The sequence below is a fragment of the Globicephala melas genome, chromosome 1 (genome assembly GCF_963455315.2).
Source record: "Globicephala melas chromosome 1, mGloMel1.2, whole genome shotgun sequence".
Classification (NCBI taxonomy): Eukaryota; Metazoa; Chordata; class Mammalia; order Artiodactyla; family Delphinidae; genus Globicephala; species Globicephala melas.
Genome location: NC_083314.1, coordinates 70416191 through 70431764, shown reverse-complemented (window position 1 = coordinate 70431764; position 15574 = coordinate 70416191). Strand labels below are relative to the sequence as shown.

Genomic DNA, 15574 nt, shown 5'->3' with positions numbered 1-15574 from the left:
GAGAGTGGCATGGACATATATACACTACCAAACGTAAAATAGCTAGCTAGTGGGAAGCAGCCGCATAGCACAGGGAGATCAGCTCGGTGCTTTGTGACCACCTAGAGGGATGGGATAGGGAGGGTGGGAGGGAGGGAGATGCAAGAGGGAAGAGATATGGGAACATATGTGTATGTATAACTGATTCACTTTGTTCTGAAGCAGAAAGTAACACACCGTTGTAAAGCAATCATACACCAATAAAGATGTAAAAAAAAAAAAAAAATACAAGCAACAGCAGAAAGCACTCTCTGACCAGGATGCAGCCCTAGCCCTGCCCCATGCCTGCATCTGTTGTGTAAGCGAGAGATCTTAATGGTGAAGCTGAGGCTTTCATTCAAGAGCTAATAGTTGAAAGACTAGAACAGGTTTCTGTCTTGCTGCTTTTTTCTCTCCTCTTTGCTCTATCATTCAGAGTCCTCATAATAGAGAAAAATGATGAAGCCAACCCACGTAAGCTTTTGCTAATGGAGACTAAAAGAACCCAAAGAGGCAGCCTCTCCATGGGCACGTTGCATGGTTCAGTCTTACCCTCTGTGCCTTTTAGGGAATTGCAAGGCATTAGCATAAAGACAAGTCACCACAATTATTTATTTTGCACCCAGCCCCTTAATGTTGAAGAGCAGGAAGGATTCTTCTGTGATCTCCGGCACATTCATCGCCCCCCCTGCTGAGCCCCTGATCAATGGTGACACAGTCGCATCAGATGGCCTTCAAATAGTACTTTCTTTTTCACATGGGCTGGGAGAGAGAGGAAGAAATATAAGTGCTTCATTCCTCTTAGACTACAAATAAATAAAGACATGGTGTGCAGCTGCATTTCAAGCATTTTGGAAGCTTTTCTGGTGTGTGGGTGTTGGGGACGGTTAGGGGGAGGAGTGGGGAGAGGGGAACCTGCACTGAGGCTTCTGTCTTGTTGCAGGCGGTGCTAAGAACACTGGTAAATGTCCATATGGGTACTTCTAAGTCCCCACTCCCCCTCCTGCAAACCTCAGCACCTGGAGAACAGAGCAGGCTGCAGAAGTGGGGTGTGGGGCACCCTGAGGCAACTTTTCTCTTTTTGGTTCCCTCCCCCAGAGCATTTAGTAGAAGGTCATTGGCTGAGCGCGTGCCCTGGAATCTGGGGCCACCGCTGCTGCTGCAGTTAATGCTGCTTTGTTCGATGCCAAATGAGGCGAGAACTTTCACCCAGGTCACATTCATAATCCTGCTCAGCAGGACGCTCAGCTGTGCCCCGAGAGCAGTTTCTGCAGGCAAGGAGGAACTTTCCTGTTGGAGCAGTCACGCTGGCCTGGAGTGGGGAGAACGGGCTTTTCTATGCCAGTTCTGCCATGAACTGTGTCCTTGGGCAGGTCACTTCTGCGGACTGCAGTTACCCCGCACTCATTCAGCAGATACTTGAGTCTTACTCTGCCAGGCCCTGTTCTAAGGGCTGGGAATGCGGGAATATGAGGGCAAGGTCTCAGCCTTCAAGGAGCTTCCATTCTACTGGGCAAGGCAGATAGCGACCATGTAAATGAGGCAAACCCCTAAGTGCAGACCATGTTAAATGCTGGGAAGGATACAGCATGTGAAAAAGAGTAACTTTAGATGGAGTCATAGTGGTGAATATTTATTAAGCCCTGGCAGGATACCCAGCTGTGCTAAATGCTTTTCATATGTTCTTACTTAATCTTTCTTCTGTGACATAACCTTGGACATGATTCCTAAGGTTCCTTTTAGGAAACTGTCTGCACCTATGGTTCCAAGTTTTTAGCAGGTATCGGGACAGAGGATTGGTTAAGGGACTAACTCAGATGGGCCCATCACAGCTGGTGATTTCTAGATACAAGCAGCGTATCAGATTTTCTACTGCTTCTGTGTATTTTTGGAGGGAGAACTCAGTGTGGCCAGGAGACCTGAAGGATATGAGAAGGTAGGCAGGGTGATGGAATAAAAACCAGGCCAGGTTTGGGACCCGAAGGGAGAGAGTTAATAAGAATGCAGGCAGTGGGGAGGGTCCTGGACTGAGATCCAGGAGCTGGGGGGAGGACAAGCCCCTTCCCTGCCACCTGCCAACTGCTTTAGGCCTCACTGTCAATCTCTGTAACAGGACGGGTATCCTCCTGAACCTCGCATGGATGTGCTCTGGGCTGAGGCTGTAGCGCTGAGTGGTTCAGAGAGATGCAAGATGGGAACGCAGAGATCCAGGGACCTTTACATTGTGCCCATTTATGGGGGCCTTGTCCTTTTACCCCAGGAGAATGTGGCACTGTGGTCTTTCCCCATGGCCTTGCCTGTATTGGCCAGTCAGTGGGGTTTTTATAGCCCATGACAGAAGATTCTGCTGTCTTCTTCTGAAGAGTGTAGATTTTTGTTCTTCAGGACAGTTACTGTGGCTGGTCTTAAATCTTAAACCTGCCTGTGCTGAGGTGAGCAGCTGCCACCTTCTGCTGGACTCTCTGGAGCCTCCTTTGCACATGTGCAGTTGGTGGGGTCATCCAGGACCTGAGTGGGATTTATGCACGATAGGGGCTCCTTTTCTGTCAGAAGTTTCTGCTCACTTTCAGGCTCTAGTGACCAACTGCCCAGGCCGTCTGAGTGAGTCTTTTGGCCTGAGCTCCAGGCAGCCAAGGCAGCACTTGGGGGACTGTGCTCTTGGGCAAAACTGCACAAACCAGGTCTCACCTAGTGTGGTTCCCTCCTTTTAAGGGTTGATTCCTTGCCGGTCTCTGCCTGTTTTTGGTCTCTCTCCAGTGCCTTCAAAGTTACTTTTATTATTTCAATTAACAGACTTAATTCTTTTAGACTGGTTTTACGGTTACAGAAAAATTGGGTAGTGAGGACAGAGTTCCCATATACCCGCTCACCCCGGCCCCCCCGCCCCCAGTTTCCCATTATTAACATCTTGCATTAGTGTGGTACACTTGTTACCATCGATGAGCCAATATTGATAAATTATGATTAACGAATGTCTACAGTTTACACGTATCCATAGTTCACTCTTCGTACATTCTATGCAGTTATTTCTTTGTATCTTGTCCAGAGTTTGTTGGAGGCCTAGTCTGAGGATACCAGTTTCTCCAACATAATCACAAGCAGAATCATCTGATGCATTTATTTTTGATTCATACGTAAGCTTTTTCCTGGTCTCTGGAAACACTTGACAGAAACCTTGTGAATAAAGGGAGTTCCTCGACAAGGGCGAGGGCAGAAAGTCTAGCAAGTCGATGGGTGGTGATGATATTTGTGACTGTGTTAAGCTGTTATGTCTTGCTGCTTTTAGTGTGATTCATGTGCCAGGAAACACTACAGTTGAGTTTATCACTGTCTTCAGAAGTTCATCTCCAGAAAATAGGGTGGAACCTAGAAAATGGGGAAAAAAACCCCACAAAAAACCAACCACCAACAACAAAAAACTTCATGAGGTATTAACCTAGCACCAAGGGTGAGGTTTTCCGGGAACTTAACAAAGAATATCTGAAGTCCGTTGGTTAACCTTATTTGCCCTTAACTCTTGCTTATTCTGTGAGTGGCATCCTGCATGTGAAGGCACTCACGTGCCTTCCTCTTCCATTGGAAGAGGAAGCCACAGATAAAATTGACTTGGATAGGGCTTCCCTGGTGGCACAATGATTAAGAATCTGCCTGCCAATGCAGGGGACATGGGTTCGAATCTAGGTCCGGGAAGATCCCACATGCCGCAGAGCTCAACTAAGCCTGTGCGCCACAACTACTGAGCCTGTGCTCTAGAGCCCATGAGCCACAACTACTGAAGCCCGTGCGCCTAGAGCCCGTGCTCTTCAACAAAGAGAAGCCACCGCAATGAGAAGCCCGTGCACCGCGATGAAGAGTAGCCCCTGCTTGCTGCAACTAGAGAAAGCCCATGTGCGGCAATGAAGACCCAATGCAACCAAAAAAAAAAAACTGACTTGGATAAATCTCATATGTTGGTTACTTAGTACAATTTGCATCTTCCTTCTAGTTTTTTTTTTTTTTTTCCTTTCTAGGTGGTAATGAAAAGGAAGCAGGCCCTGATATTTTTAAACTTGAGTGGTTGTATGAACCACCTTTCAGGTGGGTCTGGTCTACGACTGTGTCTTACACTGTGCCCAGAATGGAGCCTCAGAGTGGACTGAAGCTAGTTGTGGAGGTGGTAATGTTTAGGTATCGAGATACTTTTTTGGGTTTTTTTGTTATACACGTACATAATGGCAGTAATCGCTTATCGTCCTCTCTGGTTTTGCCCTGAGGAGTGGGATTTCTGACCTCGCCCCCGCTTCCCTGAAATTGTCACTGTTTTTTGGTTCATGGTTAGTGTGGCTATTTGGCTTTTGATCTCTACTTCGTGTTTCCTTTTAATCTCCTCGAATAACCGTAAGGTGCAGCTATGGTAAGGATGGGTTATCTGCTCCAGACTCTCCTCAGAAAGGCAGATTTGTGATTTTCTTCACATGATTGGGAAGGAGGATGAGTGAGTGTGTGGTGTGAATACAAGTGGGATGTGTTAGTGAGTGTGGGATGACCGTGTGCATGCTTTGTGTGGGGGGTGTGTGTGTGTGTGAGAGGTGATCAGTCATGTGTATGCACGTGGCACATGAGATGTGTGAACATGTGTGCACTGATGTGTGTGTGTGAAGGTGTGTGGTGTATGCGCGCACATGTACCAGGTTGGCTGATGACGTCAAGGAGGCACTTATAGCATGAAGATGTTGGGTGTCCTCACCTCACATGCAGGATGCTACTCCCCTGTTAGGAAACCTTGTCCAGAGCTAGAAAGCTGCCTCTCCATTCTGTCTGTGTTGCTTCCATCCTCACTGTACCCCGAATGCTTTGGGATTCTCAGTCCAGCGGTGCCCCTTCTTGAGAAGGGATGGGGATGGGACCCATCTGGGCATCTGCATTCAGGACCAGTTGTGGACCTCACTGGGTAGCAGGCCCTTTCCTGGGGTTTTGCAGGGATCAGCGTGGGAGGACCGTTCAGTCCTTCAGGTTTACCTGTAATGGGTGACCTTGCTCGGTCTTGAGATCCAGGCTCTCATGTGATGCCAGAGGGAACACAAGCCCTGAAGGTCTGGTTGCCAAGTCAGCCCTGACTGCTCAGAGTTCAGGGCAGGAGCCATCAGGCGTGCAGCGCTCAGGAGAGGGGGCACGGAAACTGCCCCCGATGGGGGGCGGGGTGCTTTGAAGTTGGGCAGTCACAAACCCGGCCTCACGTCATTCCTGGCTATGTGGGTCACTGACATGCTGACAAACGGTGGGGCCCCAGCAGAGCTCAGAGGGCAGAAACGCCAGCCATGGTTAAAGCTGACAGCATGCTTAGATCCTTAGATCCAGGGGGCTTTGTGTACCTGCTGTGGTCAGGCTGTCCATCTGGGGCCCAGACTTCGTACAGGCTGCTGGGAATCTTGATCTTCAGTGTGTTAGCACAAACCGGGGATCAGTACTAGGGGAAATCCTTTCCCAGTATTTAGTTTTTGAAACCCTCCTCACTGGGGCCAGCCTTGACTCCAAATTTTAGGAAGAACCTTTTATTCCGTAACCACAGGAAATATGTTTTCTGTGGAAATGGCTGTCCTGCTCTTATCTTCTATTAATGCAGTCTTTGGTTGCGTAGACATTTAAATTATCCTGGAGCTGTTAATTTCTAGGATATCCTCTGGGCTATTTTATATGTGTGTGTAAAAAGGAAAGACAAATTCCAGTGGGTCAGTGTGGAATGGGATGGTGCTTAATAAATGTTGGGTTGTCCTCTTTTCTTGTTTCATCCTGCTAAGTAATGATATCTAGAAATAATCTATAATTTTGATCCAGCAATCCCACTTGTAGGAATCCAGCCTGAAGGGCCACTTGGATGAGCTCAAAGGTGTGTAGATAAGGAGGTTTGTGGAAGCAATTTTGTAATAGTGCCCTAGGGTAAGCGTCCATCAGTCATCTATCACATTACATGGGATAGACCTGTATGCATTGGTGGGGCAAGATGTCCAAGTTATATTTAAAGTTAAAAAATCAATGTGAGTAGTATGAATCTTTTTACATAAAAGAAGTTCCTCTGGGTGTCTATGAATATATATATATATGTCCGTTAATATACAAAAAGATGTACATCAGACTGTTGACAGTGGGGGACTTTATTCTTTTGTTCTGCGTATATCTGCATTATTTGAATCGTGTACAGCAAGAAATTATATTAGACAACCTGTATGTCGTTTGGTTTTAAAATTAACTTAAAAGTTTAATCAAGTTAAATTTTGTAATACATAACTAGTCCATTCTTTTTCTCCATTTAGGAAATTACTCAAATGTGTGAGGTCTCTATAACATCCAGGGCTAACTCAATGAAGTTCCATTAATTAAAAAAAGTAGATATTCGTCTTTCTTATTCTTTTGGACGGCTTTAATGCATGCAGACCAGATCTGTGTAAGAGATTTATACCTTAGCTCATTTTATCTTTACTGAAATCCCATTTTACAGATGAGGAAATTGAGACAAAGGTAAAGTAGCCTGCCCCAAAGATAGTGGTGGGAGATTCTTCATACCCAGCTCTTCCTGTTTCAGAAGGCTGCTTGTTTAAACACAGCCCTTGGCTGCATCTCTGATTAAGAACGAGATGAAAAGGAAGCAGTTTCTTGTTTTGCTTTTTATAAAGTTAGAAATAGTCTCAAGACATCCTTTTGGCTCTTAATTTCCTCATTTGTAAAATGGGAAGATGAACTTGATGACTTCCAAAAGTCCTTCCAGCCCTAACATTCTGTCCTTAGGGACATCTGCCATCCCTCTTCTCAGTGAGCGTTTGCTTCTTTCCCCACAGTATGTCGGAAGCCTGGACGTGCCGAGGCCCAACAGCAGAGTGGAGATTGTGGCTGCCATGCGTCGGATCCGGGTGAGTGGCTGGAGGTGGGGCTGTGTGGAGCTGGAACTCAGGCGTCCGCCCTTTTAGAAAGTACTGGAGGTACCAAAATGGATGGCTGCACTCTTTGCAAGACCCCTGTAAGATCCAGGGGAGCTGTTCTGAGTTAGGTGGTTGATCTCGATTAAAGACCAAGGTAAAATGGATATATGATGGCTGGAGGGCTACCACCCTCCCTCTCTTGTGACCTGCTGCTTCTCAAACTGAGACACCTTACCCTTGAGGTTGTGTGGGTTCTGCCAGGGAATGAGAGACTGGTGAAGTATCTTTTTTATTCAAAGATTTTAGTGAAAAGTTTCAGTATTAGTAATTAGCTGATAATTGGCTCAAAGCATTTAAAAAGTGAAGCTTTTCTGTGGTACATAAAGAGGATCTACTTAAATTTTTAAGAACAAATGTGGGATTTCAACAGAATTCCCTTGGTTGGTTTGCTTTAGGCGCTGGACACGTGTGTGGGTTCTCTTCTGCCATTTCCGGTACTCTAGAGTAGAATTTGATCAACTTTCCGACCTGTTGCTTTCGGAGTCTGTGGTACACGGAGTAGAGATGGAATAAAAATTAAGTTGTCTTCTGATCACTGTGAAGGAATTTGCCCATGTGCTCTGTCATGAAACAGAGGAAATTAGATTTGTGCGTTTCGAAGGTAGGGTTGGGATTGGTCAAGCAAATTGTCATGACTTTTTGGAGAGAATCAGAGTCGGAGGTGGCTGGATTGGTCATCCTGAATGCAGCCTGGTTTGGGCTCTTTGTCTTCTAGAAGAATCTACTCACCTCAGTGGAAAACATGTAGATGTTGGGAGCTTCATTTTGCTTTTTGCCAGTTTTACTTTCAGTCAATTCATCTGAGCAACAGAGACCTCAATTCAATGACAGCAATTTTGGGAAGAAAATTAGGGTGTTTGCTTCTGTTTCTCTCAGCAGTTCATCAGCCTACTAAGATAATATTTTCACTGCTTTGGCCCTCCCAGTCCTTCAGCATTTTTTATTGTTAAGTTGAATTTGTTGAAACTACTATTAAATACAGCAATACTGTTCTTCATAGACATAGAAATGAGTCACTTTCACATGAGTTCATTTAATGTTCATAATAAGCTGCGAAGTAGGGGTCACGTTTCCTTCATTTTCTAGATTAAACTGAGGCTCAGAGAGTCATAGAGGTCTAGAAGTGGTGGGCAAGTGGCCTGAATGCAGTTCTCCAGTTGGTTTCGTGAGAACATGCAAAACGCATCACACCTTTGGCTTCAGGCCTGGCATTCAGTATCCCCAGGCCTCTTCTCTTCCTTCACCTTCCTGCTCAGGTAGAAAGCACCAAGGCCTCAGCTGAACATATCTGGGGTGTTGCTCTTGTGAGGATAGGTTACTGCTTTCATCATGGTTGTGACCTTGGTGTTTCAACAGAAAAAGTCCCTCTTTTCTTCATATTTGACTAAGAGACAGCACATATGCTGTTGCTAATATCACTATCATTAGAGTAATAAATATTAATAGTAGCTATCAATAATAGTAGCTACTATTCAGTACTTACTATGTGATAGGTGCTTTATTAGGCCTCTTTTTTTTTTTTTTTTGGCAGTATGTGGGCCTCTCACTGTTGTGGCCTCTCCCGTTGCGGAGCACAGGCTCTGGACGTGCAGGCTCAGCGGCCATGGCTCACGGGCCCAGCCGCTCCGCGGCACGTGGGACCTTCCCGGACCGGGGCACGAACCCGCGTTCCCTGCATCGGCAGGCGGACTCTCAACCACTGCGCCACCAGGGAAGCCCCCTAGTAGGCCTTTTTTTTTTTTTTTTTTTTAACATCTTTATTGGAGTATAATTGCTTTACAATGGTGTGTTAGTTTCTGCTTTATAACAAAGTGAATCAGTTATACATATACATATGTCCCCATATCTCTTCCCTCTTGTGTCTCCCTCCCTCCCACCCTCCCTATCCCACCCCTCCAGGCGGTCACAAAACACTGAGCTGATCTCCCTGTGCTATGCGGCCTTTTAATATGGAAATAATGTTATTATTTGTAGCTACTCTAGATGAGGTGAGGGTATTATTGTTAAATTTTGTAGATGAGGAAATGGAAGCCTGGGGCATTAAATAATTAATTCTAGATCAAATTGGTGTCAATAGTTGGAGCTGGGATTCCTGCCCAGGACTGTGCTGCTCCCTAATTTGGGTGATGATCCCAGCTGGAGAACCAAAAGGTACGGACATGGAGCTTCCCCAGCGAGGGAGTCAGTGGCAGAAATACAACGTTGTAGAAAGAACAGAGGTACAGGAAAACATCCCCTCGAAGCAACGGCGGGTCAGGGTGTGTGGTGGGGCTGGTCATGCATGGCATCTGGAGGCCTTTGGGGCAGGAGTGTGGCCCCTGTGTCCTCTTCCCTCATCACCTGTCAGCCCAACTGGCCAGGTGCCAGTAGCTCGGTTCCCTGTGACCTGCTTCTGGTGCTTAATGTGCAGCTCATTAAATTAGAGGGAGAGATGAAGTGGCCAGAAAGCTGTTTGGTCTGGCTGTCCAGTCCCTTGTTTAGTCTGACCACCACTAAGAACTCTGGGTGTGTGTTTTACCCTGAACCCCCCAATTCACTGCTAGGTCCCTGCTGCTATTTTCTTTTCTTCTCTCCCTTTCAAAAGCTGTCTTGCCTGTAACTACAGTTGTCGAGAACTAGGGCATGTGATTTCTGTGTAAAAGGCCGTGCCTGACTCTGTCCTTTTGTGTTGAATGGTGCCAGGCTGACGTTGGTCAGGACACTGCGGAGTTTGGTTCCTGGATGCTCTTGTGGGTTCACAAGATGCAGGCCTCCAGCCTGGCCCTGAGCAGTATCTCGTCCTCGGAGGGAAGCAGTTACTATAAGGATCATGGTACCTTACGTCTGTGAAATGGGTCGTGCCTCCGCCAGGCCCTTTAGACGCCAGTCTCCCTGATCCTCTCTGGAGCTCTGCACAGGACAGTGCAGATTGTCTCCATTTCACAGAGAGGGAAGCACCTGGAGTGAAGGGATTGGCCTGAGGTTGGCCAGATTCATCTTCTGAGTTGGGGTTCCAGCAGCTGTATGGATTCCTGTTCCTGCCTCAGTGCCACACCTGCAGTGTTGACTCTGAGCTAAATAAATGGACTGTTGATTTGACTGGTGTTTTTCCTCTCTCTTTTCCCCGTTTCTCATTGGTTCCCTCGCCATATAGATTTTCTTTTAAAATTCATCTGTCTTCGGCATCTTTTTCTTTTCTCATGTGCTTTCAAAGATTTTTTTTTTTATGGTGGTTAAAAACACATCACATATTTAACCGTTTAAAAGTGTATAATTCGGAATTTCCCTGGTGGCGCAGTGGATAAAACTGCGCTCCCAATGCAGGGGGCCCAGGTTCCATCCCTGGTCAGGGAACTAAATCCCACATGCATGCCACAACTAAGAGTTTCCATGCCACAACTAAGGAGCCCTGGAGCCATAACTTAAGGAGCCCTGGAGCTGCAACTAAGACCTGGCTCAACCAAATAAATTAAATAAATAAATAAATATTTTAAAAAAAAGTGTATAATTCAATAGTGTTAAGTATATTTACACTGTTGTGTAACAGATCACTCTAAAATTTTATCTTGCAAAACTGAAACTCTCTACCCCTTGAACACTAATTCTTCTTCCCTCTCCCCCCCAGCTCTTGGCCGCCACCTTTACAGTTTCTCTTTCTATGCTTTTGACTACTCAGATACCTCATATATATGGAATCATACTTTGCCATTCTGTGAATGGCTCATTTCACTTAGCATAGTGTCCTCAAGGTTCATCCACATTGTAGCATGTAACAGGATTTCCTTCCTTATCTAAGGCTGCATAGTATTCGGTTGAATGTATGTAACACATTTTCTTTCTCCATTTATCTGCTGTACCCTTGGGTTTCTTCCACCTTTTGGCTACTGTGAATAATGATGCAGTGAACGTTATTCACAGGAGCATGTGACGAACGCTCCTGAACAAAACAGGATCTCAGAGAGATATGCACATATCTCTTTGAGATCCCGTTTTGAATTCCTGTGGTTGTATACTCAGATGTGAGATGGCTGGATTATATGGTAGTTCTTTTTCAAAATTCTTTGAGGAACCTCCATACTGTGTTCCATAACGGCTGCACCATTTTTAATTCCTGCAACAGTAGAAAAGGGTTCCAAGATTTTTTTTTCTTCTCAGTAACGTGTACCTTCTTGGTACACATGAATTTAAATAGATGAATAGATGAATTTTCTTTAACTAGATGAATTGTCTTTTTCTGGTAAGGATTTGTTGGGGTGGGAACCACTCAGCCCGTGGAGTGTTTCTGGGTAGTCTCAGGGAACAGGACATGGGTTCACAATGGATTGCCAGGCTGCTTGCTGTCACAGGGGCCTCCTGCCTGAACTACCCAATGCCAGGGTGTGGGAGTTCCTTATACTGTGCTTCTAAGGACTAGATCTGGGGCTGTGAACGGTTGTAAGTGCAGCGTTAGCACAGTTGGCATAGTATGAGTTGGCACGTAAGTGGAGGAATTCATCAGCACTTCTTAGAAGGCCTCTCCTTAATTTAGCACTTTCACCTTCTGCTTCTCTAACACTCCAGGTAGAACCACTTCTGGCCCGGCCATGCCCTGCCCTGGTCACGCAGTGTCCCTTTGCTTGGACGCACAGCTGTTGGTCAGGCTCTGGTGACTAGCGTGGCGTGTTCCCAGGGCAGTGTGTTTGGAGGCTGCTTAGAGTGGAGACCATGCAGGTGAGAGCCTGAGACCTGGCAGACAGAGGGGGGAGGAAGAAGGGAGGAGCCGGAGAGCCAGCCCTGCTCGGCTGGGGAAGGGTGTTGAGTGTTTCCTTTTGCCCTGTGGCTGATAGGTATTATTCATGTATATTTATAACTCGTACATTTACAACTTTAAACATACTTTCACATACATTATTTCATTTGATTAGCCTGAAGTGTTCCTGTTTGTTACCTCTGTTTGATGAGAGGTGGGAAGACGGGGCATGGAGGAAGGAAGGGGACACCAGGCTCTCCAGCCATGTCAGCCAGCATAATGCGTGTGCGCTCATTCATTTATTCACTCATTCATTCATTAGATATTTATGGAGCACTCTATCCTGGGCTAATGTTTCAATATTCTTTTGGGTGCTTATATTTAGTAATGGACAAGCCAGGCACATGAATAACTATATATTATTAGAAAAAGGGTAAGAAACTGAGAAAGTGTGTAACTGGGAGATGTAACCCAATTTGGGGGGGACAGGGAAAGACCTGTGGGTTACAGAGGGATGGAGTCAATAATCAGTAGATACGGCAGCCAGATGACCCCTGAGATGAGGATATTGTGACCCCCAAGATGAGGACTTGCAGCTCCTGGAGGGAGGTGACCACGTCCCATCATACTGTCTTTGAACCTCACCTGCCTAACTTAGTGCCTGACTGTTAGTACACAGTAGTGTTTCCTGAATGAATGAGGACTTTTCCCCTCAAAAATGTACTTGTTTAAACTCAGTCTTCTGTGTACTTCAAGCACAGAATCGTAGCACATCATTCATTGTTTGAAGTGACTGTGTAATTGCAGTTTATCCCTCAGATTTTAGAGGCCCAAGGCCACACAGGAGGAAGACCCAGACCTTCTGATGCCCAGCCCAGCACTGCTGCAGAGTAAGGCCAGTGGAAATTCACTGCACGTTTTTTGCTTCCTTGTTTTCTTTGGACAGCTTCTAGGAACTTCCATGGATTAGTTGGGAGTTGGGATGAATTTTGGGAAGCCCTGACCATCAAACTGAGTTGGAATGAACTGCAGCTGTGGGTAGCAATAGTTTTTTTGGATCTGCTCTTTTTTTGTTTCCTTATTCAGGATTTGCCACTTTCCCCAAGGTTGAAAGAGGTACCTTTAGCTAGTCCCCTTGACACATGAAGACCCTGGTCTGTTCCCTTGTCTTACTCTGAAGAAATCTTCAGTTTCTCTTATTTTCTGTATTAGTTTACTGTTGCTACTGAAACAAATACCACAGTCTTACTGGTTTAAAACAATGCAGGTTTATTATCTTACAGTTCTAGAGGTCAGAAGTTTGAAATGAGTCTTATGGGGCTAAAATAAAAATGGGTCAGCAAGGCTGTGTTCCTTCTAGAGGCCCTAGGGGAGAATCTGTTTCTTGCCTTTTCCAGCTTCTAGAGGCTGCCTGTGTTCCTTGGCTTGTGGCCTCATCACTCTGAACTCTCTATCACCACATCCGCTTCTTTGACTTTGACCCTCTTATAAATAAAGACACTTGTGATTACACTGGGCCCATATGGATAATCCAGGATAATCTTTCCATCTCTCAATTCTTAAATCACATCTTCAAAGTCCTTTTGCCATGTAAGGTAACATAGTCACAGGTTCCAGGCGTTAGGACATGGACACCTTTGGAGGCCCATCCTTCCGCCTACCACACCTACCTTGTTTATTGTCTACCAAATAGGATAAGCTAAGTGGTGGAGGCCAGACCAAATCAGCAGGCCCTCTTAATTCCAGATCACATACTTCCCCCACTCCGTACTAGCTGCCTTGTATTGGGTTGACCCACATGTTCTCCTCTGATCCCTATGATGACCCAGGCAGGAAGGAAGCTTAAGAGATATTCCCCAGAAGCAATGGATGATTATCCTGCTCTTTGTCTACCAAGGATCCAAAGGTCTGAGAAGATGCTAGCTGGATGAAGAAAACAAGAGAAGAGGGGATACGATTTATTTATTATTATTATTATTTTTGCGGTACGTGGGCCTCTCACTGCTGTGGCCTCTCCCGTTGTGGAGCACAGGCTCCGGACGCGCAGGCTCAGCGGCCGTGGCTCACGGGCCCAGCCGCTCCGCGGCATGTAGGATCTTCCCGGACCGGGGCACGAACCCGCGTCCCCTGCATCCCTCAACCACTGCGCTACCAGGGAAGCCCTTTTTTTTTTTTTTTTTTTTTTTTAAAGCTGCACAGCTTAGAACAATTCACAAAGTTCAGAGAAGTTCTACGTGAGCCCATAGTTGGTCTGACACACTGGGGTTGCTTGCTTGGAAGTTAACTGGTTGAAAGTTGAAGGGTGGCCAGTAATACTGAAATCAGGCTACTGGCTTTGTACCATTGGGCCTGCTGTGTGAGTAGGTGAGTTTGGCAGCCAAATATTTGGTATGATTTTCAAGTCCATTGTTCCCAAATATTAATACCATCCCCCCCATTGCACTTTTTAGCTTCCTCAGAAAGCTGTGTAGTCAAAAGAGCTCTCAGTGAAGAATAATGAGAGTTGGACTCGAGTCCGCTTGACTTGCTGTGTAACCTTGGTGAGGTATCTGCCTGCCATTAATTTCAGTTTCCTTGTTTATAAAGGGGAAAGGATGATACTTCTTCTCTCTGGTGCTCTCGTTGAGTCTGGGATAATGCATGAAAAAATACTTTATAAACCGAAAAGGACAATTTATATTCATCGGTATCATTTTTGTACATTCCTCTGGGTTTCAAAGCATTTCATAAATGCAGGTAAATACCCTCAGAGACACTGAGCTGCTTCATCTAGCTCCTTTTAATAGCCAGCGTCTTTTTCCAGATTTCCGTGCAAACATCCTTCGGGAGGCTTCCCCCACTAGGTCATTTTGTCTTCTCACATGATCTTGTGGTACCACACCTCTCTCTCTCGTATAGCACTTGTAGCAACTGTATTCCCAGTGTCTGGCAGGGTGCCAGCCTTTGCTGAGTAGACTTTTGTTAGTGACTGAGAAAATTCATCTTAGTTGATAACCATGTGAGCATAAAGCAGTGAAACCCAGCGAGGCTCTGCTGAGGGAGTGCCAGGGAGGAGGAGGGCTGCAGTGGAGTCAGACCTCACCAACAGGCTGGGCTGCAGAGTGGCAGCTGGTGTGCTGTTACTCTCTCACCTTTGGAACCTGTCGTAGCTGCTGGAAGGGAAGCCTCAGGTGGGGGAGGAGAGAGGCATCTTGCTGGGCCGTCAGGGCTGGAGAGAAGACCGATGTGTGGCTAAAGACCAGACTTATGGCTGTTTAAAAACCCAGGGGACAGATCCCCGCAGTAGAAGTGTAGTGTAGCCTCACAGAGGCCATGCAGCTGGACCTGGAGGCGTATGTGCGTGCAGCCAGGTGCACTCAGAGGTGTGTGGTCCCCCATCCTGGCTCCTCTAGCTGTGGGATGGGTAAATCCTCGGCCGCCCTGCAAACAGCTTTCACAAGCATGGGATCAGAGTTTGCCGCTGAGCAGTGACTTGATTTCTCAAGGACTGCTCAAGAGTGGTGTGGTCCGTGGCCTGGAACAGAATGGGCCGGTGACCAGGAAATGGCCAAGCTCTCCCCTTTCCTACAGCTCCCTTCCGGTGGTGCCACCTCTTGCAGACATTCCTCTCACGATAACAAACAAACAAATATAAAAAGGTCCTGGATGGTCTTGGGAGAACAGGAATGAAATGCTCTTGGGAGAAGATCCAGGGACTGGGGGCACCGGTGGCTTTATGGAGCAGTGACTGGAGTTGTGAGTGCCTCACAGCTGCACTTGTGTTTCCCTCCCCACAGGCGTTAAGCCTCTGCACGTGGCCTCTTCATACGTTCAGCCACGAAATCTATGTTTTACCTGCTTCTGGGAGGCTTTGTCCAGGAATCATTTCATCCCCTTTATGGAACTCTCCCCCTAA

The 15574-nt window shown here is 46.3% G+C and overlaps 1 protein-coding gene across 4 annotated transcripts in view; it reads left to right on the top strand.

Moving 5' to 3' along the window:
* The window catches only part of C1H1orf226 (chromosome 1 C1orf226 homolog), a 307833-nt gene that overhangs the window by 74818 nt on the left and 217441 nt on the right, over positions 1-15574 (top strand). For all 4 annotated transcript variants that reach the window (XM_060297138.1, XM_060297144.1, XM_060297149.1 and 1 more), the window contains exon 2: positions 6831-6902. In XM_060297138.1, the coding sequence (XP_060153121.1) occupies positions 6831-6902 (72 nt within the window). The remainder of the gene's footprint in view (positions 1-6830; positions 6903-15574) is intronic.